This window comes from Schistocerca americana, chromosome 2, assembly GCF_021461395.2.
Source record: "Schistocerca americana isolate TAMUIC-IGC-003095 chromosome 2, iqSchAmer2.1, whole genome shotgun sequence".
In the NCBI taxonomy this organism is placed as follows: domain Eukaryota; kingdom Metazoa; phylum Arthropoda; class Insecta; order Orthoptera; family Acrididae; genus Schistocerca; species Schistocerca americana.
Window position 1 is genome coordinate 3,861,287 of NC_060120.1, and position 26,792 is coordinate 3,888,078.

Genomic DNA, 26,792 nt, shown 5'->3' on the forward strand with positions numbered 1-26,792 from the left:
GGTTAAAAAGAGCACTAACAAAGCTTCGTAGACTGAGTGAGGAGTCACTCTAAGTAGTGATTTCAATTATTGATTTCTTCTTAGAGAGTACTTGTCAAGGGCACTTAGGGTTATTACGTCCAGTTTTGGTTTGTCCTCCTCAGTTACATTCCTCGCAAGAATAGGACATAGTGCAACAAAACTGATAATTTATTTCTAGATGCAATTTTTTGAGAATATTGTTTCTCATTCTTATTTTTAGAACCACTATATTTACATACAATTGTTCTGTAAAATTACATACTTCCTCACAAATTTGTATATCTTCTGTAACATACACAGTCTTTGGTAATGGAGAAAAACATTTGGTATGTTGCCAATGGATAATGAGTAGTAGACTATGATGTGGGCTCTTCAGAATGTGGGTTCACTGAAAGGAATGAAATCAGGAGCACTTCTTTCCTGAAACCAAAAGATTAATATGATGATATTTTGTACAAAAAGGGTAGGAGCATTTGTGTGTGCTCTTCAGGCACATTTAGAGAATGATCCTGAAGTGGAAATGGGAAAAATATGACACAGCAAAATTATTAGCCGGTAATTAGGTCCATAGGAAGAAAATACATTGAAATAATTACACTTCTAATATCAAAAATAGGGCTGACTAACTCACTCTCATTTTGAGTGCCACAAACAGCCTACCCTCAGAATGATGCAGAGAAGAACCTCACATATACATCTGTTGACAAATGCACAGAAGATATCATCCATGGTTGGTTAATACCTAACAAAGATGTAGTTAGAAAAAAAGAAAGTTCCACCATCGAGTAGCATTCATGGTGCAGCAGATCCATGTCCAAGGGAAGGCAACATAGCCTGACCTTGAACTGAGTAGAGTTAGCAGATTGTCAACCCCAGGGAGAGTTAGTGCTGTCACCCTCTAGGCCAGGGTTGCAGTGTTGATGGACAGAGTGCTATTTCTTAAAAATGAACAACTGATTAATATTGGTGGCTATAGGAAACAAGGCAGCATAACAGTGATGTTTCAACCAAACAGACAGGCACTAACTCTTATCTGTTTATGGCAGGTTGATGCAGATCTGCATGGTACAAAATGCCTATATACCAGACAGCTACATCAGAAAAGATTAAATGGAAAATTCATAAGGGAAAGTTTCAGACTAGCAACTGGGTGAGCTAGGTGTAAAACATTCATTGATTTTGTATAAATGTTTTGCAATAGAAGGCTCACTGCTGACAGTGTACATATCTAGGAGTATAAGGTCATCTACTGAAGACAATATAAAGATTGATAAATCTGTAGTGCAGTTGCTCACCTGATCTGATGCCTTAGTTTATCATTTCTCAACTTCCACCATATGTTGAAATATTGCTGTTGATAGAAATAACATCAGTTGACACTTTTTAAAGTTTGTTTTACTAAGTAATGGATGTTTGTTGGAATATGTGGTTTGCTAAGCCCATAGGTTATGAAGTAGTGGGAGGTTCTGTGATGATCCAAGCCACAATCCCTGTAACAAGTTGAAGAAGGACTGTTCCATTTTAGGTAGTCATCTGCACATAGGCATTGCTACTTATGAAGTCTTCTTGTTAAGATAATTAAAGATGAAGTGCTAGATAATGACATGGGCAAGGAATCTACCCCTGTATTCTTAAGATTGTGATCCTGCATTATAAACAATGTGAAGTAATATGGCTTTAATAAATGTGTTCTTTAGGTTGTTAAATATGCTCTATACAATCTCTCAACAAATTGCACACAGTTGACCATCATACCAGGAGATTATTATTTTTATTTTGTTTGGAGAGAGCAAGCCAAATGGTATACATATTTCATTAAGACCACTGATGTTATTTTATTTCAATAAAACAAAATACATTTGGTGATAAAAGTATGCATTTCAGTGGAGTTGCAAGACCGATTTAAAATACCTTCACTGATTTCAGAAATAACCTAAGAAAAAAGTAGGTCTCTTGAAAGAAGTGAATAAGGTAGGAAAGAGTTGTGTAAACCAACACTGTAGGTGACTGTCAATAAAATGTTGGTTCTACTATGTTCATTATTGTCAGTTATTACCCGCCATGTTATGTCTATTATTTTAAAAGTATTAAGTGGTTTTTCTTTCAATAAATACATGAGTGCATAGTGTACAAACTGCCAGTGACAATTTTCTTCTTCTTATCATTCATACTTTCTAATATATAAACTACTTTCAAAGAGCCAAAATGTACTAGAACAAATAAAATGTCTATAAACCGCTGCACTGTACAGTGTACTTTTGGTGAGACAGTCGCAATTCCTGAAATCCATTGTGCATGGCCTCTGGTCTGCCGAGGAGCACCCTAGTCCTGGGTCCACTGATAAACCATGAAAATCCGCCACATTACGCACACACAAACAGATCTGGCCTTTGGGTAGATCAGTGAGACTAGATCTGATGGGCAGTCCCTGCACATTAGTGGGAAATGATGGGCTTCACACTGGCAGGCCTGATTGTTAGATATACCCATAGAAATGGCCCATCATAGGAATCCACTAGTGTGGCCAGCTATTCACATGTCACAGACAACTGATAACTTGTGCAAATACTGAGAATCAATACTAATGAGGATAGGTAGCAACTCACCGTAAAGATGATCACTGAGCCACAGACAGGTGCATAAGAAAAGAGAATCACATTCTTACAACTTAATTTTTGGCCATAGCCTTTGTCAGAAAATGAGAGCACACACACACATTCACACACTCACTCAGACACAACTCATGCACACATAACCGCCATCTCCGGCCATTGTGTCAACAGTCTCTGAGAGAATCAGATCCAGACAAACCACTCCTCGTGCCTCCCCGTCTGGCAGCTGCCAGGCCAGCAGCAAGAAGTGGTGGTAGCACTGACTGCAAGCTGGTGGGAGGGGAGGGGTGGGAAGGGGAGAAGCAGTAAGAATGAGGGGGTAGGGCAGTGACTCATGGTCTCAGCTGCACCCAGCCAGCGATGATATCAATGACATCTCAGTAAACAAACCATTACATTTACTGAGAAAAAAAAAGAGATTTTTCCAGTGTTTTTTTCAAATGTCCCTGATTTCCCTGACATGTTTGAAATTTGCTGATATTCCCTAATTTCCCTGATTTCTAGAACTTGTAATCCTGTTTGATAATCTTTGAAGCAAAATGAATGTAAACTGCTCATCTTGCACTTGTTGAAATCAATTCCGTTTTCAGCGGAATTTTATTTTATATTTTACATGCAGATATAACTTTTATATCATGAGATTTTCAGTGGTGTGTGAGAAATTACTGTTCCCCAGAAATGTGAAAAATGTAAGTCAAATAACAGCTTTGTGTGAGAAATATGAAATCTCCTACAAAGTAAATTCTTTGTTAATGTCCTCTCATACTTTTGCCTTCAAAGTTAATCTCATATAGGTCATGTTTACTGCTGCGAGTAATGCAGATTTCTACATTTGTCAGTGTTTGCTTTTTCAAATTCATGCTAGTGTTCTTAAATTCACAATCAGTGTTTAAATGCAGCAGCAATGTAAAACAAATTGTTTGTTTTTGTCTTAAAGGTCGAGTACTGAATCGATTTTCTAAAGACATGGGAGCCATTGATGAAATGTTACCACAAGCCTTGCTTGATGCAGTCCAGGTAAAATTTCACTTCTGTAGTATTCCATAAATAATGATGATTTTTTTCTAGGAAATAAGAAAGAGAAGTGGGAGATACACCACATTCTTTTGTATCTATTCACCGCTGTCAGTTATTACCAATGTAGTTTCATATGGAATCAAGCAGAGTTATGGTAGTCAGCGAGTTATTAATTTTTATATATCTTGCATCGTGTTCATGATGCATCATTATCATACAAAAGTTGTTGACTGCTTTACAAAAGTAATTGTAAAAATAACAAAAATGGAAATTCCTGGGTGAAGCAATGTGTAAAATATTGGAAAGGTAAGCCACTCACCAGTAGTGGATTGATGTGTGGGGCACAACAGCATATAACAGTAAACAGCATTCACATTAGCTCTTTTTGCAGCGATAGTATACACATTCATACACACAACCACACAGACACCCATATGCACAATCCCGTGGCCATAGTGGAACAAGCAAACATATGGTTAAATGCTGATCAGTTGTGTGAGACACACACAAAGTTATAATTCTGTCAAATTCATTGCTCTTCCATAATGACAGATTGACTGCATACACCCAATTGACCTTTGACTGATTACTTCCAACTACAAGTTCTTTATTCTTTTGAACTTAAATTTTCGTGCGTCAACAAGTTGCTTACAATTATTTGTCTCCCTTCATATAAATCATTTTATTTATATTTGCTCCATCAGCTGTCATCATGTGATTTAAATTTTTGCTTTTGGTTACATTTTAGAAACTGTGCCTAATATTGCTAAAATTTCTTGAAAATCAGACTCACCTTTTATTTGCACTGTGGTAACAGTCTGATGTGAAAGCACTGTTCCTCTTGCTTTTTGACACATTTTAAATGTAGCTACTCAAGTCATCTGAGCTATCTCATTCAAAGTAAGATGTCAAGAGAACACAAATCAGGCAACTAGTTTTCCTTTAAAATGATGATTAAATTCTTATGAATTAATTAAAACATCTATAGGGATGTGTTGATTACTTCCCAAAGGCATTGCCTTGACGAAATCAGATGAAGATTTTGTTCTCCCAAATCTGTTTCTATCATTCAATATAAATAATAAATGCATTCTATTCAATTTTTATTTCACTTTTTTATGAAAGTTCGTTTTGTTGACAATGCCCATGTGTATAAAATAACATGCTATGAGCATAAAATAACTTTTAATTTGAAGCTTCGTGTCAAACCAGTTCATTCGAAATGTTGCGAACATGAATTGCATGCCAATAGAACCAGAACTCCATGAGGAATTCCCATTTAATTGTGATACCATGAGTAATCCAGAATACATATTGAATGAAAAGACATGGTAACTATGATGTCACAACCATTCTGTCAGAAGGAGCTGCCTCTGCTGAAGAAGAGAATGTGCAGCAGACAGCATAAAAGGGAGGCTGACACAAATTTTTGCAATACATGTTGTATCAGTACTTTTGTTTGAAAATATTTAATGGTGGAAATACTCATGTCAGCAATGTTGAAATTTTTCAGAATATGTCATCCATAAGTTTTTGTTGAGCTGTATTTTATTTGGTATTTTATTTGGTATTATTTTATTTGGTATTATTTGGTATTTTATTTGATTTTGTTGATTGTACAATAGGGTTCAGTAATATAGGACAGGTCAAGTGAAAGAATACAGTACTTTATAAGCATTTTGATATCATATACACTAAAGAGCCAAAGAAACTGGTACATCTGCCTAATATTGTGTAGGGCCCCCGCGAACACTCAGAAGTGTCACAACATGACATGGCATAGACTCGACTAACTTCTGAAGTAGCGCTAGAAGGAATGGACACCATGAATCCTGCAGGACTGTCCATAAATCCGTAAGAGTATGAGGTGGTGGAGATCTCTTTTGAACAGCACATTGCAAGGCATCCCAGATATGCTCAATAATGCTCATGTCTGGGGAGTTTGGTTTGGTGGCCATCAGAAGTGTTTAAACGCAGAAGAGTGTTCCTAGAGCCACTCTGTAGCAATTCTGGAAGTGTGGGGTGTCACATTGTCCTCCTGGAATTGCCCAAATCCGTTGGAATGCACAATGGACACAAATGGATGCAGGTGATCAGACAGGATGCTTACGTACGTGTCACCCGTCAGAGTCGTATCTAGATGTATTGAGTGTTCCATATCACTCCAACTGCACACAACCCATGCCATTACAGAGCCTCTGCCAGCTTGAACACTCTCCTGCTGACATGCTGGCTCCATGGATTCATGAGGCTGTCTCCATATCCATACATGTCCATCCACTCGATACAATTCTAAACGAGACTCATCTGACCAGGCAACATGTTTTCAGTAATCAGCAGTTCAATGTTAGTGTTGACAGATGCAGGTGGGATGTAAAGCTTTGTGTTGTGCAGTCACCAGAAGTACGTGAGTGGGCCTTTGTCTCCAAAAGCCCATATCGATGATGTTTCATTGAATGGTTCACATGCTGACACCAACATTGAAATCTGCAGCAATTTGCAGAAGGGTTGCACTTCTGTCATGGTGAATGATCCTCTTCAGTCATCATTAGTCCTGTTCTTACAGGATATTTTTCGGGCTGCAGTGATGTCGAAAATTTAATGTTTTACCAGATTCCTGATATTCAAGGTTCACTCGAGAAATGGTCGTATGGGAAAATCCTCAATTCATCATTACCCCTCAATTCATCATTACCTTGGAGATGCTGTGTCCCATAGCTCGTTCACCGACTGGAACACCACGTTCAAACTCAGTTAAATATTGGTAACCTGCCATTGTAGCAGCAGTAACCAATCTAACAACTGCACCAGACACTTGTTGTCTTATATAGGCACTGTCAACCACAGTGCCGTATTCTGCCTGTTTACATATTTTTGTATTTGAATATGCATGCCTATACCAGTTTCTTTGGTGCTTCAGTGTATACGCTATTTTACTTATTTTTTAAGAACAATTGTTTGCTTGTAATATTACAACCTGCAGTTTACTGGCATCATTTTAAGTGAACAGCTAAAAATAGAGATTAAATGAAATGACACTTTTTGTGCCTCAGACATCAAGGGAAACCATGGACCTGCACTTCTGTATAAAATACTGTATAATTTTTTTAAGTACATCCATCTTATCTGTGGATTTGGGAATCTGTAAATGTGTATCCATGAGAGCTCATTAATCCAGAATTGGGATAAGATTAATTGGAAAGGACATAACGCAAACACACTATGTCTTAAAATACAAAGACTTCAATATCTCTTATCACAAATCACCAGATATTTACAAAATTAAATTTTTGGATTGTGGCAGAAAAATATGGATTCAGAAAAACTGGAAACTGTATTTCAAGCTACCTTGTGGTCAGCTGCAAACCTGCAACAGAAAAAGGAAAAATGTCATAGGTCCATTGGGGTGAAATGATCAGACTATACTGAACTGGCTCCACATAAGACAATACTCTGTCAGTAGTCCGTAGATTTTTAACTTTTCATAAGTGAACCATCAGCTCCCTTATACAAATTATTTTCCAACTCCATAAGCTTGCCATCTTGCAAAAAATGGGGAGCCCTACTGCAGTAGAATATTAATGCATTCAGTACACAAGAGGACAAACTGAGACTGTTCGCATCCACATAGATGATGATACGGCACACCTTTTTCTATCAACACAAGCAAAGAAGGTGTTGCTACTATAGAAGATAAGTGGACATGGCAACAATAATTCCCTTTTATTTGTCTCCTAAAGATGTTCTGGACAATGTGGCTCTAAACAGTAGCACAAATGAGATTTTAGACAGTAACACATGATGTGCTTTAGGACTCTGTCAGCACATTCCCTGGATAGGGCTGCTGAGCATCTCATTGAGACAGAAGCATTGTTTCTTATGAGCACAGGAAACAGCATCACATTCCTGCTGCTTCAGGTCACCTATGAAGACAGCCTGTTTCTCAACCATGATGGTTCAAATGCTGACCAACCCCAGGAAGCCTCACATAAAATAAAAACTTATTTTAAAAACTATTAAAGACAGAAAGAAGTATGGGAAAAATTAGGAGAATTTTTGATAAATGCAGTAGCTGAACTGTAGTGTCCATGCCATGACAGATGCATCTCCAAAGAACATAACAACATTCGCAGATTTCCATTACTCCATTTGTAATTGACAGAATGACTGACACAGTCGTAAAAGGTTTCACGGAATGAAATGAGAAGTTTCATTCTTCAGCTGCACTTCAAAAATACAGTGCAGCTGTGACTGGTAAAGTCAACTGTTTGCCAGTGGCACATGTTCTTTTGATCACTCTGATGAGTTGAAGTCCATCTCAGCAGGTCTGAAGCACCATGGCTTTCTTCTTCAGCAAGGGGACCAAACAGTGTGCTGGGCTTTTGGCATGCAAATTTCCATTAATAGCTTGTATTTTATTTTCAGAGAAGAGGATGAGTTGTTGTTTAAGAATTTACTCATTTATTGCACCTAGGTTTCTAGAAGAATGATGATCATGTTTACAGCTATATAATTACAATGACAGACTGACTGCATGAGTCTATGCTGAATACACTAAATCCACTTTCTCTCTCTCTCTCTCTCTCTCTCTCTCTCTCTCTCTCTCTCTCTCTCTCCCCCCCCCCCCCCCTCTCTCTCTCCATCTCCCTCTCTCCTTATGAGGGACGTTTGAAAAGTCCGTGAAAAGTCCAAGAGATGGCACCACCGGTGCGTATCAAGGTCATGTTTCGCTAGTAGCATCTTTGGAAACAACGCACACCAAGTTTCAGCCATTTTGGTCTATTTATTTGTGTCTGGCATTCGTGTGAATCAAGGAAGTCGAGTGATTGTCAAAAAATGGACGAAAAGAATTTCACGTGGTGATTAAACATTACTTTATGAAAGGCAAAACGCCTCGAGAGACTAAAGATAAGCTTGATAAACATTACTGCACCTTCGATTAAAACAGTTTATAAGTGGTTTCAAAATTTTGGGAGTGGCCATATGGGCAAAAGTGATGCTGAACGTTCTGGACACCTTGTGCAAAAATCATTGATAAAGTCAATGATATGGTGATGGATGACAGAAGAGTTAAGATGTGTGAGATTGCTAGTGCTGTGGGCATCTCAAATAAATAGGTACATAATATTTTGAATAAACATTTGGACATGAGAAAGCTATCCGCGAGATGGGTTCTGCGATTGCTCACGCTTGACCAAAAACTGAATAGTGTGAAATGTTGCAAGGATGGTTTGCAGCTGTTCAGGAAGAATCCGCAGGACTTTAAGCATCCTTTCGTCACTATGGATGAAACATGGATACATTACTATACTCCTGAGACCAAAGAACAATCTAAACAATGGGTTACCAAGGGAGAATCTGCACCAAAAAAGGCAAAGACCATTCCTTCGGCCTGAAAGGTTATGACGACTGTCTTTTGGGATTCACAAGGGATAATCCTTATTGACTACCTGGAAAAGGGTAAAACTATTACAGGTGCATATTATTCGTTGTTATTGTACCATTTGAAAACTGAGCTGCAAGAAAAACGCTGGTGATTGGACTACAAAAAAAGTCCTTTACCATCACTACACTGCACCAGCACACACCTCATCAGTTGTGGTCGCAAGATTAATGGAAATAGGATTCCATCTCGTTTCACATCCCCCCTATTTTCCAGACTTGGCGCCCTTGGACTACTATTTGTTCCCCAATTTGAAGAAATGGCTGGTGGGACAAAGATTTTATTCAAATGAGGTGGTGATTGCAGGAACTAATAGCTATTTTGCAAAAACTTCCTGGCAGATTAAAATTGTGTGCCGGATCGAGACTCGAACTCGGGACCTTTGCCTTTCGTGGGCAAGTGCTCTACCAACTGAGCTACCCAAGCACGACTCACAACCCGCCCTCACAAGCTATACTTCTGCCAGTACCTCATCTCCTACTTTCCAGCTATTTTGCAGACTTGGACAATTCCTATTATTCGGAAGGGCTCAACAAATTGGAACAGCATTTGATGAAGTGTATGAGTCTAAAAGGAGACTATGTCGAAAAATAAAAAAGGTTTACCCTAAACACATAAGTAGTTTTTATTTTTGCACGGACTTTTCAAACACCTCTTGTACTTCATAAAATCACGGTTTTTCCAATTTGTTGGTGTCTTTTGTATAATTCTTAAATTCTGTATGTATTTCTTAAATGTAACTTCAGTAACTTTTTCTCCTTACTTCATAAAATCACTATTTCTCTGATTAATTGATCTCTTTTGTACAATTCTTATATTCTGTATGTATTTCGTAAATTTAACAAGTCTTTATAATTTATTTTGGCCATACTCCTGCGTTTGATTTTAAAAGTACTATTTATTCTTTTCACTTATAGTTTTTAAAGCCTGAAATTTTGCATATTGTTGGTTATTACTTTAATTAACTTTTGCCTTCCACTGTATATAAACTCATATTTATAAAATTAAATAAGAATAAATTACCAGAATGAGATTTTCACTCTGCAGCGGAGTGTGCGCTGATATGAAACTCCCTGGCAGATTAAAATTGTGTGCAAGACCGAGACTCGAACTCGGGACCTTTGCCTTTCGCGGGCAAGTGCTCTACCAACTGAGCTACCCAAGCACGACTCACGACCCATCCTCACAGCTTTACTTCTGCCAGTACTTCGTCTCCTACCTTCCAGCTATTTTTCTGACTTGGGCAATTCATATTATTCGGAAGGGCTCAACAAATTGGTAGAGCACTTGCCCACGAAAGGGAAAGGTCCTGAGTTCAAGTCTTGGTCCGTCACACAGTTTTAATCTACCAGGAAGTTTCATATCAGCGCACACTCCGCTGCAGAGTGAAAATCTCATTCTGGAAACATCCCCCAGGCTGTGGCTAAGCCGTGTCTCCGCAATATCCTTTCTTTCAGGAGTGCTAGTTCTGCAAGGTTCGCAGGAGAGCTTCTGTAAAGTTTGGAAGGTAGGAGACGAGATACTGGCAGAAGTAAGGCTGTGAGGACCGGGTGTGAGTCGTGCTTCAGTAGCTCAGTTGGTAGAGCACTTGCCCACGAAAGGCAAAGTTCCTGAGTTCGAATCTCGGTCGGGCACACTGTTTTAATCTGCCAGGAAGTTTCAAGAATAAATTAAATTAAAACAAAAAATGATGTAATTAAAATACAGAAGAATGTTATGAAAACGAGCAGAGTGACAGAGTCTGTACTATTTTTTTGTACAGGACACAACAAGTTGAAAACTATGGAGACCAGAGATGAGCTTGTGCCTTACAATCAAAAGCACAACCTTAGGCATATCCTGCTGTGTGAAAATTCTTGTCTTTTGACACACATCACTCATTATGGAATAATATGTGCACTGTCAAATAAACACGATAAACTTATATACATTGCCAACTAGCTACTATCCTATCATTATGTTCATAAGAGACAAAGAAAATTGTGTCTATCAGAATTATTATCAAAGATTCACTATACTCCATGTTTGGAAAAGACAGTATGTATTGGACACTTCTCCTGCTGTCCTTCATACATAGACACACCCTGCTAAAGCAAAACCTGGAATAGTAGACTTATTATTCTGCATGCTTCCGTAAGGTTGGAGTACAGCATTGGTACTTCCTGAACCACTACAGTCTGTTCTTTGTGTGCACATGATTGTGCAAGAAATGACAGCTTCACGAAGAATGTTTTTGTGTAGTCTTGTCATTCTGGGTTTAATGTAATGTCTGCGCTAGATGCATATTGAGCTCAGCAGTCATTTTTTAGAAGATCTAATTTGTAAAAGTAACACTTGTGTTTGTTACCCTTCTATCTCTGCCAGAGAGTTTAGTTTTTCTTCTACTAACCGCTTCAGTCTAAATTTTCCCTTGTATGTAATCATGAGAACAGGCAGTGACAATTTGGCCTGACTGGAAACCTGAAAAATTTGCCATAACGTTACATCATCTGAACACTGCAATCATTAGACCTACACTAGGAACTCAGAATGCCTCCAGGGATGTTAAAAGAAATGTAAAATGAAAGGCAAGGTCAGTGCTGTGTTAACTTAGAAAACATGTTCCATAAATGATATGTTCAAAATAGTGTGCTCATATCATTTTATCCAACCTCCATACATTCCCGGGAAATTACAAAAATTAAAATCACAAATTATTTAGGAATAATGGAGATGACTCACTGAAAGCAGAAGCACTTGTCTTGTGAATACATCTGCTTTGAGAAGAGTCTGATCACTGTCATCTCTGACTATAGTCCTTCTTAGTTGATTAAAACGAATTTTCTAGCAGCAGATAGCACCAAATCAATAATTATATGATTTTGTTCTATAGGAAACCCGGGAAGACATATGAAAGAACTACCACTAAAGATATCTGTGAATAATGAAAAAATAATTATGTGATTTTGTTCTATAGGAAACCTGGGAAGACATATGAAAGAACTACCACTAAAGATATCTGTGAATAATGAAAAATTATTTCCTTTTACTAAAATGCATGTTTCCCTTATGTTTTCTGCAGGTTTTTCTTGTCATGACTGGAATACTTGTCATGGTTGTCACTGTGAATTACTATTTTCTCATAGTGATTATTATTGTTGGTCCACTATTTTACAAAATACGTGGGATTTATCTTAGAACTGCCCAGGACATCAAAAGGCTGGAAGGAATAAGTAAGTATAAAATTAAAAATTATAAAGCAATCTTCTTTTACATGATTTTTTTACTTTTAACATGTTGTTATACAGACATCTCATTACTCACACAGTCATAATATATTATGTCAAAAGCAGGACTGTCCATTACAGTCAATTTGTCCATTACAGTCACTTTAAATGAAACATCATGACATCTTCTCAACCCTCCTCCCCCAACCACTTCTGACCCTGCACTCCCACCAAAATTTTTGCTTTCAGCTCAGAATTAACAGTGGATAAACAATGACATACTGTTTCTGGGGAGTCAAGTTTCCTAGTAACAAATGTAAATATCTACAGTTATATTGGCTGACTTTCTCAAGACACAGGTTTATAATATGTAAATCCAGTGTATTGTAGTCAGTGAATGTACCTGAGTCTCTGTTGCTTGTGACACAATATTTTCACTTAAATACATCCAACAAAGCAACTTATACAGAAAATGCTACAAGGGTAATCCCAAAAGTATGGTCTCCTATTTTTTTATAAGTTTTATTTCTACAGTGGTTTACATCAGTTTACAGCTTGAACATTTAGCTATTTTTGACATAATCACCATTTCTGTTGATGCATTTTTGTAGACGCTGTGGCAGTTTTTGTATTCCCATGTCATACCACCTTGCCAGCATGCTGTTCAGAAAGTTATGAACCTCTTCTTTCACCTCATTGTTGGAGCTGAATCACTTTCCGGCCAAGTTCTTTTAACCTAGGGAACAGGTGATAGTCGCTGGTCGCCAAGTCAAGACTATAGGCTGGGTGGGTGATTATGTTCCAATGAAAGTATTGCAGGAGAGCAACGGTTTGCCGAGCGATCTGTGGGCGAGCGTTGTCATGGAGAATGTGTACGCCCTTGCTCAACATTCCTCTTCTCCGGTTCTGAATTGCCCATTTGAGTTTTTACAGAGTCTCACAGTACCTGTCAAAATTAATTGTGGTCCCAGCGATTGAGCTCCGACAACGAGGTGAAAGAAGAGGTTCATAACTTTATGAACAGCAAGGCGGCGAGCTGGTATGATATGAGCATACAAAAACTGCCATAGCATCTACAAAAATGCATCAACAGAAATGGTGATTATGTTGAAAAATAGCTAAATGTTCAAGCTGTAAACTGATGTAAACCATTGTAGATATAAACAGGTCTATGTACTTATAAAAAAAATTGGAGAGCTTACTTTTGGGATTACCCTCGTATAAAAATGATTGCGTAAAAATATATGGATATTCATTAGGTTTTGACCAAGTCACTGTTTTGAGTCATGAAACATTTCAGGAGTTGAAATGCTGGTGAAAGCTTTGTGTAAGATGCTGTTGTACATCAAAGTGAACAATAAAACTATAATTAACAGAATAAATGGAACAGACATCAAACTTATTACAAGATATGGAAGAAAGTCATGGAAACAAAGACATAAAATCTGATGAAATTCCTGGATGGAATAATACACAAAAATAGGAAAGACAACCACTCACTTATAGCTGACTGATGTGTGGCACATGGAGAGATGAAACAGGAATCAGTATTCACTCCAGCTTCTGAGCTATTCCTCTTTCTCTATCAAAAGTGCACACATTCACCCACACAACCACACAGACACCCAAACGCACACATAGCTGCAGTGAGACTGACAACTGATTATTGATTGTTGAAAGCAGTAGTCACCTGGGCAGATGGAGATGAGGACAGTGTTGGGAAGATTGCAAGAGGCAAGGAGGGATTAGTGGTCTAGTGTGAGGTGAATCTTTTGACAGATGACTCAGCGGCTACATAACAAGATGAAATGATTTCAAAAGAGGGTAGAGCATATAAGAGATAAAGAGGAGTAGAGGGGGGTAGAAGGTAGGGGAGGAAAGGAGATTAAGGTGGTGATGAAGAGGGAGACAGGGAGGGGAGAGAGAAAGGGAGAGAAGAGGAGAGAGCGTAGAAGGAAGAGAGGGTGAGAGAGGGAGAAAGAGCAACTGAGAGAGAGGAGGGGTATGCCCACTTGGGGGAGAGAGGTGAGGAAGAGTAGTGGGAGAAGCCAGTACATGATCTGGACAGTGGAGTGGTGTTGACAGAAGAGAGAAGGGAAAAGGTAAGGCGAGGCAGTGGGCAACAGGTTAGTGGAGGTCTAGGCCAGGGGAGTTGCGAGAGTACAGGATATGCTATAGAGAAACTTCCCACTTGTGTAGTTCAGAGAAACTACTGCTGCAAAGCAATATCCCAATGGCTCATGTAATGAAACAGTGTTAAAGTCGTTTGTGTTGTGGTGCACAGCATGTTCGGAAACTGGATGGTTTGTGGTTTGCCAGAGTTTAGCAGTAGTCTTTCGTGCGACTAGACAGTTTATTACTTGTAATGCCCACATAGAATGCTGCATAGTAATTATAGTATAGCTGATATATAACATGGCTGCTTTCACACATGGTCCTGCCTTTTATAGGATAGGAAATTCATGAGACAGGACTATGGTAGGAGATGGTGGGTGGGTGTATGGAGCAGGTCTTACACCTTGGTTGACCACAAGGGACTGAGCCACAGGGTGCAGGGTTGGGAGCAGGATTGGAATAGGAATGAACAAGGAGGTTGGGTGGCAGAACACTACATCAGGTGACACGGACAGGATTTTGGGTAGATGTCTTAGGGCATAACAACAGGTAGTCGAGTGATCGTGGAAGGATATGGTTTCCGAGGTCATCATGATACTGGGTGTTCAGAAGACAGCTGGTTGGTGTCTGGTTAACAGAGTTACCTGTGCCAGAAGAGGATATGGCACTGGAGATCTTTATGGATGAGGTGGGTAGGATACCATCTGTCAGTAAAGGCTCTGGTAATGTTGCTGTTATATTTCAACAACTCCAGTTTTCCATTGCAGACGTGGCATCCACAGGTGGTGGGCTGTAAGGAAGAGGCTATTTGACATGGAACAGTTGACAGGTGTCAAAGAGGAGGTACTGTTAGTGGTTGGTGCACCTGATGTGAACAGATGCATTTAAGGAGCCATCTGAGAGGTGGAGACTGACATCGAGGAAGGTGGGCCACTGAGTTGACAGTGAGCAAGTGAAGCAGAATTGGGAATAGGTGTTGAGATTTGCCCATCAAAAGTTAAATAATTGTGGATCAGTATGTGGATGGCTAGATATCAGGAGGACAATGGGAAAGGTAATGTTCCATAGCCTCAAGGCCATGGGCGTGGGGAATGTTGATGTATGAGGACATCACATCTACAGTGACCATCAAAGAATCTGGTGGTAATGGGACAGGAGCTGTGGAAAGTCAGTGGAAGTGAGTGGTTTCTTGAATGTAGATTGGAGGCTACAGACAATAGTTTGGAGGTGTTGATGGATAAAGCAGACGTCCATTCCGTGGGAGCATTGTAGCCACTCACAATGGGACGACTAGTAGGGAGGCCAGTAGTCTTGTGGTTTGGGGTCGATTTGGGAGAAGAGACCAAACAGCGAGGTCATCGGTCTCATCGGATTCAGAAAGGATGGGGAAGGAAGTTGACCTTGCCCTGTGAGCGGAATCATCCCACAATTTACCTGAAGCGATTTAGGGAAATCACGGAAAACCTAAATCAGGATTGCCGGACGCAAGACTGAACCATCGTCCTCTCGAATGTGAGTCCATTTTGCTAACCACTGCACCACCTCGCTCAGTCTTGTGTATGTGGTGTTTGGGGAGTAGATAAAGATAGGAGTGTGGGAGGGCTGGGTGGGGGTGCTGCCAATGTGACAAGAGATATAGATTCAGGTGTCAGATTTTGGGATGGACCTAACGCCATGAGGAGTTGCTGGAGGTTTTGTTGGACTTCTTGTTTGGGATCTTGGTCATAATACTTGTATGTACAGGTGTCAGAAGGTTGGCAGAGATCCTCAGATTCGTGACCACTGTGGTGGAACCCTTCTCTGTGGGGAGGATGATAAGGTCTGGATTGGTTTTCAGGTCACAGTGGATGTGTGTTCCATAGGAGTGATACTGGACTCACTTGAGAGGGATTTAGGAAGGGAAGGCAAGGCCAGGTTAGAAGTGAGGACCTTCTGAAAGGTTACCAGGAGATAACTGAGCAGAAGGGAAGGAGGATCGTGGTTGGATGGATGTTGGAACTGCTTTAAACAAGGTTTTGTGTGGGCTTTTAGCTTTCTGTCAGTCGTGTGGCAAAGAAATGTGACCACTGTAAAGAAGAAGTAAGGGAAGGAAGGTCCTTTACAAGTCAAACATGGTTGAACTTATGTTTTGGGCTAAGGAAGACAGGCCTGTAGAAAATACTGTAATGATGAGCTAGAAATGAGACAAGTTATTTAACTGACGATTGGGAGTCAGGAAAGAGAAAGGTTAGTCGTGTGTGAATGAGAGAATCAGATGAGGCAGATGCCATACATATTATGAGAGTAAATGTTGTGTAAGGGGCAACACTGACTCCTCTTCCCCCCCCCCCCTCTCTCTCTCTCTGTGTGTGTGTGTGTGTGTGTGTGTGTGTGTGTGTGTGTGTGTGTGTGTGTATTTTTCTCTCAACCTGTAAAAAGATCAATAGCTTGTACGAAACCTGCTTCAATCTTGTGTATTACTTTTCTTGTACACCACACATTCATCAACTGGAGGCAATAGGTTATCTTTCCTCATTACTGGTTTCATTCAAGAATTCCCATTATTGTAGTGTAACATATAGTTAGTAATGATCACACAATTCATTTAACGTAAGCAAGGGTGGCAGTGTAACGGGCCAGCCTTTCAAGATTGTTTTTAATTTACATTCTTTTCTCATCCTTTTCATGTGTACATTCCAAAGGATTTGTGCCTTTCTTAGCTATCTGCGTAACTTCTTTACACGCACTCTCTCTGCTCACTGGTTTTCCATCAGTAACATTAGAACTTTGAATACAAATGAAAAGTGTCAAATCAGGTAGCTAATATGCTGTACCTCGAGCCCCTAGGAGTGACAGATCGTTTGTCAGAAGAGAAAGGCAGTTAAAGAATGACCAGAATGTAGAGAAGATTTGTGAATGTTACAAGAAAAGTGAAGTCACTTGGGACCCTGACTCAAGAATTATAAGTTGTACTGAAATGTTAAGGAAAGTTCTGGTAGAATGTATGGAAAAATGATATGCCATTTTTATCTATCTGGAAGGTCAAACTTTCTTTAAATTTCTGAGGTTCTGCTCCAGTTGTTCTTGTTCCAGCAGTTGATAAGCAGACACTTGTCTTCCACCATATGGAGCGCATAACTCTATCTTGAACTTTGTCATTGTGTTTAAATGTTTGAAACAGACTTCTGCCCAGGGTTTCCTATAACTGAATATTTTGAGGGACAGTGCTGAACCACTGCAGCAAATAAAAAAATAATTTTTTTTAATACCAATAATCTTTTGTCTTGCTTATAATACCCGTGACTACTAATATGGATAAATAACATGTGAGGATAGTGAGAGTGAGGTTCATTCTAGCTAGCTTTACACGTTACTCATGTGTAATAGCAGAATACAAGTTATAATTGGTTTGATAATCATGATTACCACACAAAATTCACACGCAATGAAGTGAAAGGTGATATGATGACTCTCAACCCATATATGACATAACAATGATGAAAACTTTTATCCTTGTAACACTTGTCAAGCAAAATTGTTTTTACACTGTTTTGAGAATGGTATAATAATTGAAACTAATTGTCAATAAAAATGGTATTCATGCAGCTCCGCATTGGTGTTTCAAACATGAATTTCTTTCTTATATCAGTATTGCTCCTACTCTCCACCCCAGGCTGATGTCTGTATTTGAAGCTTTCTTTGTTTTGATCCGTTCATACTCTCCATATGTGGCTTCTGCACTCTATTTTGCTTAAGTGTTATGTGCTTGACAAGTGGCACAGCGGACTTCTAATAAGAGAGATGTAATCAGGTTATGGTAAGATCACCATGGTTCATTCATTAAATCTGTCCTACCATGCCCAAGCAAACTAGCACCGTACGTTAATGAACTGACGCCAACTAGCTGTTAAGTACGAATGACATAAATATTAAACTTCCTGGCAGATTAAAACTGTGTGCCCGACTGAGACTCGAACTCGGGACCTTTGCCTTTCGCGGGCAAGTGGTCTACCATCTGAGCCACCAAAGCACGACTCAAGACCGATCCTCACAGCTTTACTTCTGCCAGTACCTCGTCTCCTACCTTCCAGCTATTTTGCTGACTTGGACAATTCCTATTATTCGGAAGGGCTCAACAAATTGGTAGAGCACTTGCCCGCGATAGGCAAAGGTCCTGAGTTCAAGTCTCAGTCCGGCAGACAGTTTTAATCTACCAGGAAGTTTCATATCAGCGCACACTCCGCTGCAGAGTGAAAATCTCATTCTGGAAACATACCCGAAGCTGTGGCTAAGCCATGTCTCCGCATATCCTTTCTTTCAGGAGTGCTAGTTCTGCAAGGTTCGCAGGAGAGCTTCTGTAAAGTTTGGAAGGTAGGAGACGAGATACTGGCAGAAGTAAAGTTGTGAGGACTGGGCGTGAGTCGTGCTTCGGTAGCTCAGATGGTAGACCACTTGCCCGCGAAAGGCAAAGGTCCCGAGTTCGAGTCTCGGTCGGGCGCACAGTTTTAATCTGCCAGGAAGTTTCATATCAGCGCACACTCCGCTGCAGAGTGAAAATCTCATTCTGGACATAAATATTGATTGTCATACAGTTATAAGTATTTACATATATATTAAATCATCATCCTGTGCTAAATAATGTGTATGAGAATGTGTGGAGTGTGTGTGTGTGTGTGTGTGTGTGTGTGTGTGTGTGTGTGTGTGTGTGTGTGTGTGTATGTGTACTCTATAGCTTTGAAAAACTTTTTACCTTTACTGTTTCAATTATTTACATCCTGTCAGAACTTTCTATTGCCATACTCATAACACATGTCAACTGGCTTTGTAAATGTTCATATTCATTGTAAGATCTACTAAATGTGATATATATGGGCATGAAATATAAACTGATTCATAATAAATGCTAGAAAAATTCCATTGTATTAAGTAGCATCTGAAGTGCTATTGGTAACACAAATTGGATAAAGTGTTTCTTCACTATATCATTTAGTTATTCATTTGATAATTAATTACCATACCTATACCCTCACTTCTTTAATTGTATGTTCCTTTTATTTGTCAGTCATATGTGACATGTACTCCTCCTTGCTTTTCCAACTTTCCACTTTTCATTCCTTCCATTTTCCTTGGAGTGGACAAAATGAAGATTATTCCAGAAAGATAAAGCACTATTTTTTGTCACCATCTGTTCTGCAATGATTGTATTGTTTGTGAATATTGCATTTAAAAAATTTTAATGCCCTATGTAGATATAATCAGTAAGGGTGAAGCAATGTAAATCAGTTTCAAGCATTTCAAACTTTAGCATTGTGGTCTTCAAAATTTTCATATTTTTTGTAAATTTATTGGTAATTAAATTTTCAATACCTTTGTTTCTCAAATTTACAGCTCGGAGCCCTGTCTTTTCATATATCTCAGCTTCTTTAAATGGTCTTACTACTATTAGATCATCAGCAGCTGAGAATATGGTCATGAAAGAATTCGACAACCTTCAGGTATGAATATTATGTAAAGGAACAGAAATTAAATATCTCTTACATAATATACTCTAAATTATTATGGACTATAATATATTGTCACACAATGGAATGTAGATGGTAAGGAGAGAGGAAGAGCAGGAAAACAGAATTGAGTAAGTGTAGAATATAAGGATAAGGTATTATGAAGCCAATTTCAAGGTATATGTTCCAGAAAAATGGTTAAAACAGTCAGACATTGTGACACACATGTGAGATTTGAACTCGTGATAAGTCCATGAGATACACTTTGAAAAAGAACAGTGAACAAGGTAGGTAACTGACAACTGAGGAGAAAATTAGAGAGGTTGTAATACTCACGTAAAGGAGAAGGAAATGGGAAGACAAAGACTGGGAAATGAGGGTAAGACAGGGAATGATGAATCAAGGAAAGGGAAGAGGCAATGATAAGAAACTGTTAGAACAGTTTTGATCAAATTAAAGATAATGTATGGGGTGTGATTGGAAAGTTTTAAGAATGGGCTTGTAATTGTACAATGGTGGTACTTACATGCTACTGTGATGCATCTCCTTCAAAATAGTCCCCTTCTGACTAAACACACCAACTCCAACGGTGTTTCCACTTTTGGAAGCATTCCTGGAATCGAGTCAAATCATTTCCCGTTCAGTGAAAACTTCAGTTTAGGAAACAGGTAGAATGCCACAGGGACCAAATCAGGGGAATATGGTGATTGTGGAAGCTCAGAAGTTTGAATTCGGCAAAAATTCAATGATGGAAAAGGCACAATGAGCCAGAGCATTATCATGGTGTAGCACCCGACTCCAGTCTTTCCACAATGCAGGCCTTTCCTTCTGCACCTTTTCACACAAACACTCAAGGACACATTTGTAGTATTCCTGGTTAATTGTCTGTCCTCCAGAGGTAAATTTATGATGCTCAGTACCGGTAGAATCGAAAAAAATCACCATCATCATCTTCACCTTTGACCGACTTAGCCAAGCTTTTGTAGGTCGTGGTGAATCTGGAATCTTCCAGTGTGAAGACTGCACTTTGGTTTCAGGATCATATCCATATACGCACAATTCGTCACATGTAATTACCCTATTTAATAAATCTGGGTCATTTTTAGTCCTATTAATCAGTTCTTGGGGCACCCTTCAAGTTGGTGTTGTCTCTGATAACTTGACAACGCTTTTGAAATTAATTTTGCGGGCACTCGACGCATGTTCAGATATTCAGTTTAATTGACTGAACTGCATAGAAACTTAAATTAAGTTCATCAGCCATCTCCCTAATTGTAAGTCTACTATCAGAGCACACAAAGTCGCGAACTTTCACAACATTTTCATTTGTTTTTGAGGTGGAAGGACGGCCAGACCATTGTTCATCTTCAAATGATTCATGGCCATTTTTAAATCTGGTGAACCAGGCAAAAGCATTTGACTGGCTCATACAATTATCTCCAAAAGCTGTTTTTAATAGTTCGTAAGTCTCAGAAGCTGATTTCCTGGTTTTAAAACAAAATTTCAAACAAACTTGTTGCTCCGTTTTTATGTCCATTTTCACGCAGACAGAATCCGGCAACAGGCTCTAACAGACCTGCACTTGACCAGCTGTCACAATGAACTGAATAAAGGAAATGCAGTTTCCTGTCAGAGAGCATTCAAGGACAAGGCAATGACTTGCTCCGCACCTCTGTGTACCTGCCCACCAAACCAGTAAGCAGTAGCGGATCCATTCTTAAAACTTTCCAATCACACCTTGTATATTTTATGTTAAGTTTTGCCGATAGTGATACTAAAGGAGATGAAATTATAGGCTCCAAGATGCTTGTTCTATATAAAATAGATGAGAGCTAGATAATGATTGAGATGCTCTGGAGCAGGAAAGATTGGGGAATGTGTATTCACTTCCTCAAAACTGAAGTTGCTTGTTCGTTTTTGCTGTTGCTGACAGCTTTTTCCAAATTTTCATTCACATTTTACTGAAAATGACCCTGTTCTGTATGTCTGCCTTAACTCTACTCATAAGCCAATATTTGCCTCTTGTCCTACTTGGTGTTTTAATTGATGTGCAAACTCCAACTACCATGAACTGAATAATCGAGGAATCAGACCATTTACATTTCACATCAATGTTCCACTTTATATCACACTGCCATGACCAGTATGAAATGTTTTTCACAAAGATAACTCCCAATTTTGCATCAGCAACCTCTTTGTTTTCCAGATTGATCTGCAGGCATGTTTTCTGCCATGATAATGGCATGTTCTGCTATGTGCCTCTACTACAGACTGTATTTAGTCAGTTGACTAAATGTCGTCTATGAACAGATATAGGTTAGATGTGGAATGAATATTTCAGAATGTAGAAGAGTGGGTACTGTTGCAAAATTCCTTAATATATTAAAATTTTGTGCCACACAGATAGGCCCTGCTCAAAGCTGGATTACTTCATTTTTCCACAGACACTGCTTTTGTGGTCACAGCTATGAAGCATGACACATGACCTGAATTCATAGCTTCAATTGAAGCTGTGAAGGTGAGTTATGAGTAACATTTGAATTACATTGACCATAACAACAATTTCCTTGAAACACAGGAGTCCATGTGTGGGTTCTGGTCTTGCACACAGTTTTATTCTGTAAAGGCACTTTGTTATTTCAAGTGTTCAGTGAACTTGCAGTTGTGGACATGACAGACCAATATGCTAATCTAGAGTCTGTCTGTACCATCCTGAATCTGAGCCACAATTGAGTCAGCAGAAGAATGCTTAATCACCATGATAATGGGAAAAAATGACTGAGAGCCAAGATCCAAACCATGTTGTAATTTTTATTTAACTGTCTTGATTGCAAAGTTTTTTTTTAATGGAATTACAGGTTTCGGCTATGTGACAGCCACCTTCAGAATCTGTCAAACTGCTTCACTGCGACAAGTCATAGCATGTCAAAGTAGCAGGAGTTACTCATGAGGTACTGTGGGAAAATATATCCTGCATTGTGGCAATCAAAAAATTTGTGCATTACAAAAGCTCCCATTGACAAAGTATTGAGAACCAGGCATTTTTTGCTTAAAAGGAAACTATCAATAAATTTACTCACTGCATCACCCCTCTGTGACTTTTTCCTGTTCACTTAAATAAAGAGGGTGCTATAATGAAAGCATTCTCAGAACACAGAAGAGCTGAAGCAAAGATAACTGAACATGTGAAACAGCATTTAAGGAAATGTTTACTTTGATCTAACTGACTTCCCCATAATAATGCTTGATCATCTAATTCAAAACAGTGTGTAATGGAGGCATCCAGCAAGAAAGTCATTCATTGCCATTCATGTACATAGAAGAAGGAAATTCTAATCACTTCTGACCCCAATCTCATCAGTGTATTGTTATTAACTATGAAGTTTTGTTGCTGGTACCAAATTATCGCCGGCCGGGGTGACCGGGCGGTTCTAGGCGCTACAGTCTGGAACCGCGCGACCGCTATGGTCGCAGGTTCGAATCCTGCCTCGGGCATGGATGTGTGTGATGTCCTTAGGTTAGTTAGGTTTATGTAGTTCTAAGTTCTAGGGGTCTGATGACCTCAGAGGTTAAGTCCCATAGTGCTCAGAGCCATTTGAACCATTTTGAACCAAATTATCTACACAGGGTGTTACAAAAAGGTACGGCCAAACTTTCAGGAAACATTCCTCACACACAAAGAAAGAAAATATGTTATGTGGACATGTTTCCAGAAACGCTTACTTTCCATGTTAGAGCTCATTTTATTACTTCTCTTCAAATCACATTAATCATGGAATGGAAACACACAGCAACAGAACGTACCAGCGTGACTTCAAACACTTTGTTACAGGAAATGTTCAAAATGTCCTCCTTTACCGAGGATACATGCATCAACCCTCCGTCGCATGGAATCCCTGATGTGCTGATGCAGCCCTGGAGAATGGCGTATTGTATCACAGCAGTCCACAATACGAGCACGAAGAGTCTCTACATTTGGTACCGGGGTTGCGTAGACAAGAGCTTTCAAATGCCCCCATAAATGAAAGTCAAGAGGGTTGAGGTCAGGAGAGCGTGGAGGCCATGGAATTGGTCCGCCTCTACCAATCCATCGGTCACCAAATCTGTTGTTGAGAAGCGTACGAACACTTCGACTGAAATGTGCAGGTGCTCCATCGTGCAGGAACCACATGTTGTGTCGTACTTGTAAAGGCACATGTTCTAGCAGCACAGGTAGAGTATCCCGTATGAAATCATGATAACATGCTCCATTGAGCATAGGTGGAAGAACATGGGGCCCAATCAAGACATCACCAACAATGCCTGCCCAAACGTTCACAGAACATCTGTGTTGATGACATGATTGCACAATTGCATGCGGATTCTCGTCAGCCCACACATGTTGATTGTGAAAATTTACAATTTGATCATGTTGGAATGAAGCCTCATCCGTAAAGAGAACATTTGCACTGAAATGAGGATTGACACATTGTTGGATGAACCATTCGCAGAAGTGTACCCGTGGAGGCCAATCAGCTGCTGATAGTGCCTGCACACACTGTACACGGTACGGAAACAACTGGTCCTCCCGTAGCGCACTCCATACAGTGACGTGGTCAACATTACCTTGTACAGCAGCAACTTCTCTGACGCTGACATTAGGGTTATCATCACGGCACAAAGAATTGCCTCGTCCATTGCAGCTGTCCTCGTCGTTCTAGGTCTTCCCCAGTCGCGAGTCATAGGCTGGAATGTTCTGTGCTCCCTAAGATGCCGATCAATTGCTTCGAACGTCTTCCTGTCGGGACACCTTCATTCTGGAAATCTGTCTCGATACAAACGTATCGCAAAACGGCTATTGCCCCGTGCTAATCCATACATCAAATGGGCATCTGCCAACTCCGCATTTGTAAACATTGCACTGACTGCAAAACCACGTTCGTGATGAACACTAACCTGTTGATGCTACGTACTGATGTGTTTGATGCTAGTACTGTAGAGCAATGAGTCACATGTCAACACAAGCACCGAAGTCAACATTACCTTCCTTCAATTGGGCCAACTGGCGGTGAATCAAGGAAGTACAGTACATACTGACGAAACTAAAATGAGCTCTAACATGGAAATTAAGCGTTTCCGGACACATGTCCACATAACATCTTTTCTTTATTTGTGTGTGAGGAATGTTTCCTGAATGTTTGGCTGTACCTCTTTGTAACACCCTGTATAATGTAATTGAATTGAACACATGTTTGAGGAGTATCATATGCTGTTGTCATACTTAGAATATGGCAAGTATGGGGTGACAAAAGTCATTGGATACTTCCTAATACCACGTCAGACCTCCTTTTGCCTGGTGTAGTGCAGCAACTTCACGTGGCGTGGACTCAACAAGTCATCAGAAGTCCTCAGCAGAAATACTAAACCATGCTGCATCTGCAGCCATCCATAACTGCGAAATTGTGTACAGACTGATGTCTCAATTATGTCCCATAAATGTTTGATGGGATTCATTTTGTGTGATCTGAGTGCCCAAATCATTAGCTGAAATTGTTCAGAATGTTCTTCAAACCAGCGAACAATTGTGGCCCAAAGACATAGTGCATTGTCATCCATAGCAATTTCATCATTGTTTAGGCCACACAATTACAGAGCCACCAACAGCTTGCGGTAACATGCCTGACGCAGCTTGTAAACCGAGATTGTATTCAACCTAGGTTATAACTAACTGTATGAACTACGAAAATGTATTGCCCCCTTTCCTAGATGTAAAACTTATTGTGTTCCCTGAGAGATATGTAAAAACTGCTTCTAGCAGTGTTTCAATAAAACTTTGCCTCGTTAACAACTTAGGTCCATGGCTTTGTGGAGTCTGGACCACACACAAACTCTATCATCAGCTCTTACCAACCGAACTCATCTGCCCAGGCCATAGTTTTCCAGTCATCTAGGGTCCAACTAATATGCTCAAAGCCCATGAGAGGCACTGCAGGCATTGCTGTGCTCTTAGCAAAGGTACTCGTGGCAGCTGTCTGCTACTATAGCCCATTAACACCAAATGTCACTGCAGTGTCTTAACAAAATCCTTTTTCATATGTCCCACATTGATTTGTGTGGTTATTTCATGCAGTGTTGCCTGTCTGTTAGTAGTGACAACTCTACGTGAACAGAGCTGCTCTCGGTCATTAACTGAAGGCCATTGGCCACTGCATTTTCCGTGGTGAGAGGTAATGCCTGAAATCTGGTATTCTTGGCACACTCTTGACACTATGGATCTCAGAATACTGAATCCCCTAATGATTTCCAAAATGGAATGTCCCATGCATCTCACTCCAACTATCATTTCGTATTCAAAGTCTGTTAATTCACATCATGCAACCACAATCACGTTGGAAACCTTTTCGCGTAAATCACCTAAGTACAAATGACAGCTCCACCAGTGCACTGCCCTTTTATACCTAGTGTACATGATCCTATCACATCTTTATACGTGCATGTCACTATTGCATGACGGTAAGTCCATAATCTCAAAATTACTTAATTCTTTCAGTGTGGTTGTTAGGTGTATTTCTATAATTTACAAGTACATACAAGTTCTTCAACTGCTTTTACTTGTTCAAACTTTTATTGTTCACTAGATGTTGTGTGATTTTGCTTTTGAAAACTGTTCTAAAGATTCTGTATTTTTTTTCCCATAGGACTTGCACACTTCATCTTGGTACATGAGTATTGCAGGCAAGACTGCATTTGGATTTGTTCTTGATGTGCTTAGTGCAATTTTTGTGTCACTTGTGATTCTCAGCTTCCTGACAGTTAACACAGGTAGGTCTCAGTTATCATTCTTTCTTTTGATACCAGGAACCAGCACAAAAGCACTTCTCTGTACTGCAGCTTTTGTCACAAATTCAATTCTGTTACA

The 26,792-nt window shown here is 39.6% G+C and overlaps 1 protein-coding gene across 2 annotated transcripts in view; it reads left to right on the forward strand.

The window, feature by feature from the left end:
• LOC124592171 (ATP-binding cassette sub-family C member 4-like) overlaps positions 1 to 26,792 on the forward strand; it is a 307,575-nt gene that overhangs the window by 215,874 nt on the left and 64,909 nt on the right. For both annotated transcript variants that reach the window (XM_047131809.1, XM_047131810.1), the window contains exons 15-18: positions 3,571 to 3,650; positions 12,155 to 12,305; positions 19,782 to 19,888; positions 26,572 to 26,695. In XM_047131809.1, the coding sequence (XP_046987765.1) occupies positions 3,571 to 3,650; positions 12,155 to 12,305; positions 19,782 to 19,888; positions 26,572 to 26,695 (462 nt within the window). The remainder of the gene's footprint in view (positions 1 to 3,570; positions 3,651 to 12,154; positions 12,306 to 19,781; positions 19,889 to 26,571; positions 26,696 to 26,792) is intronic.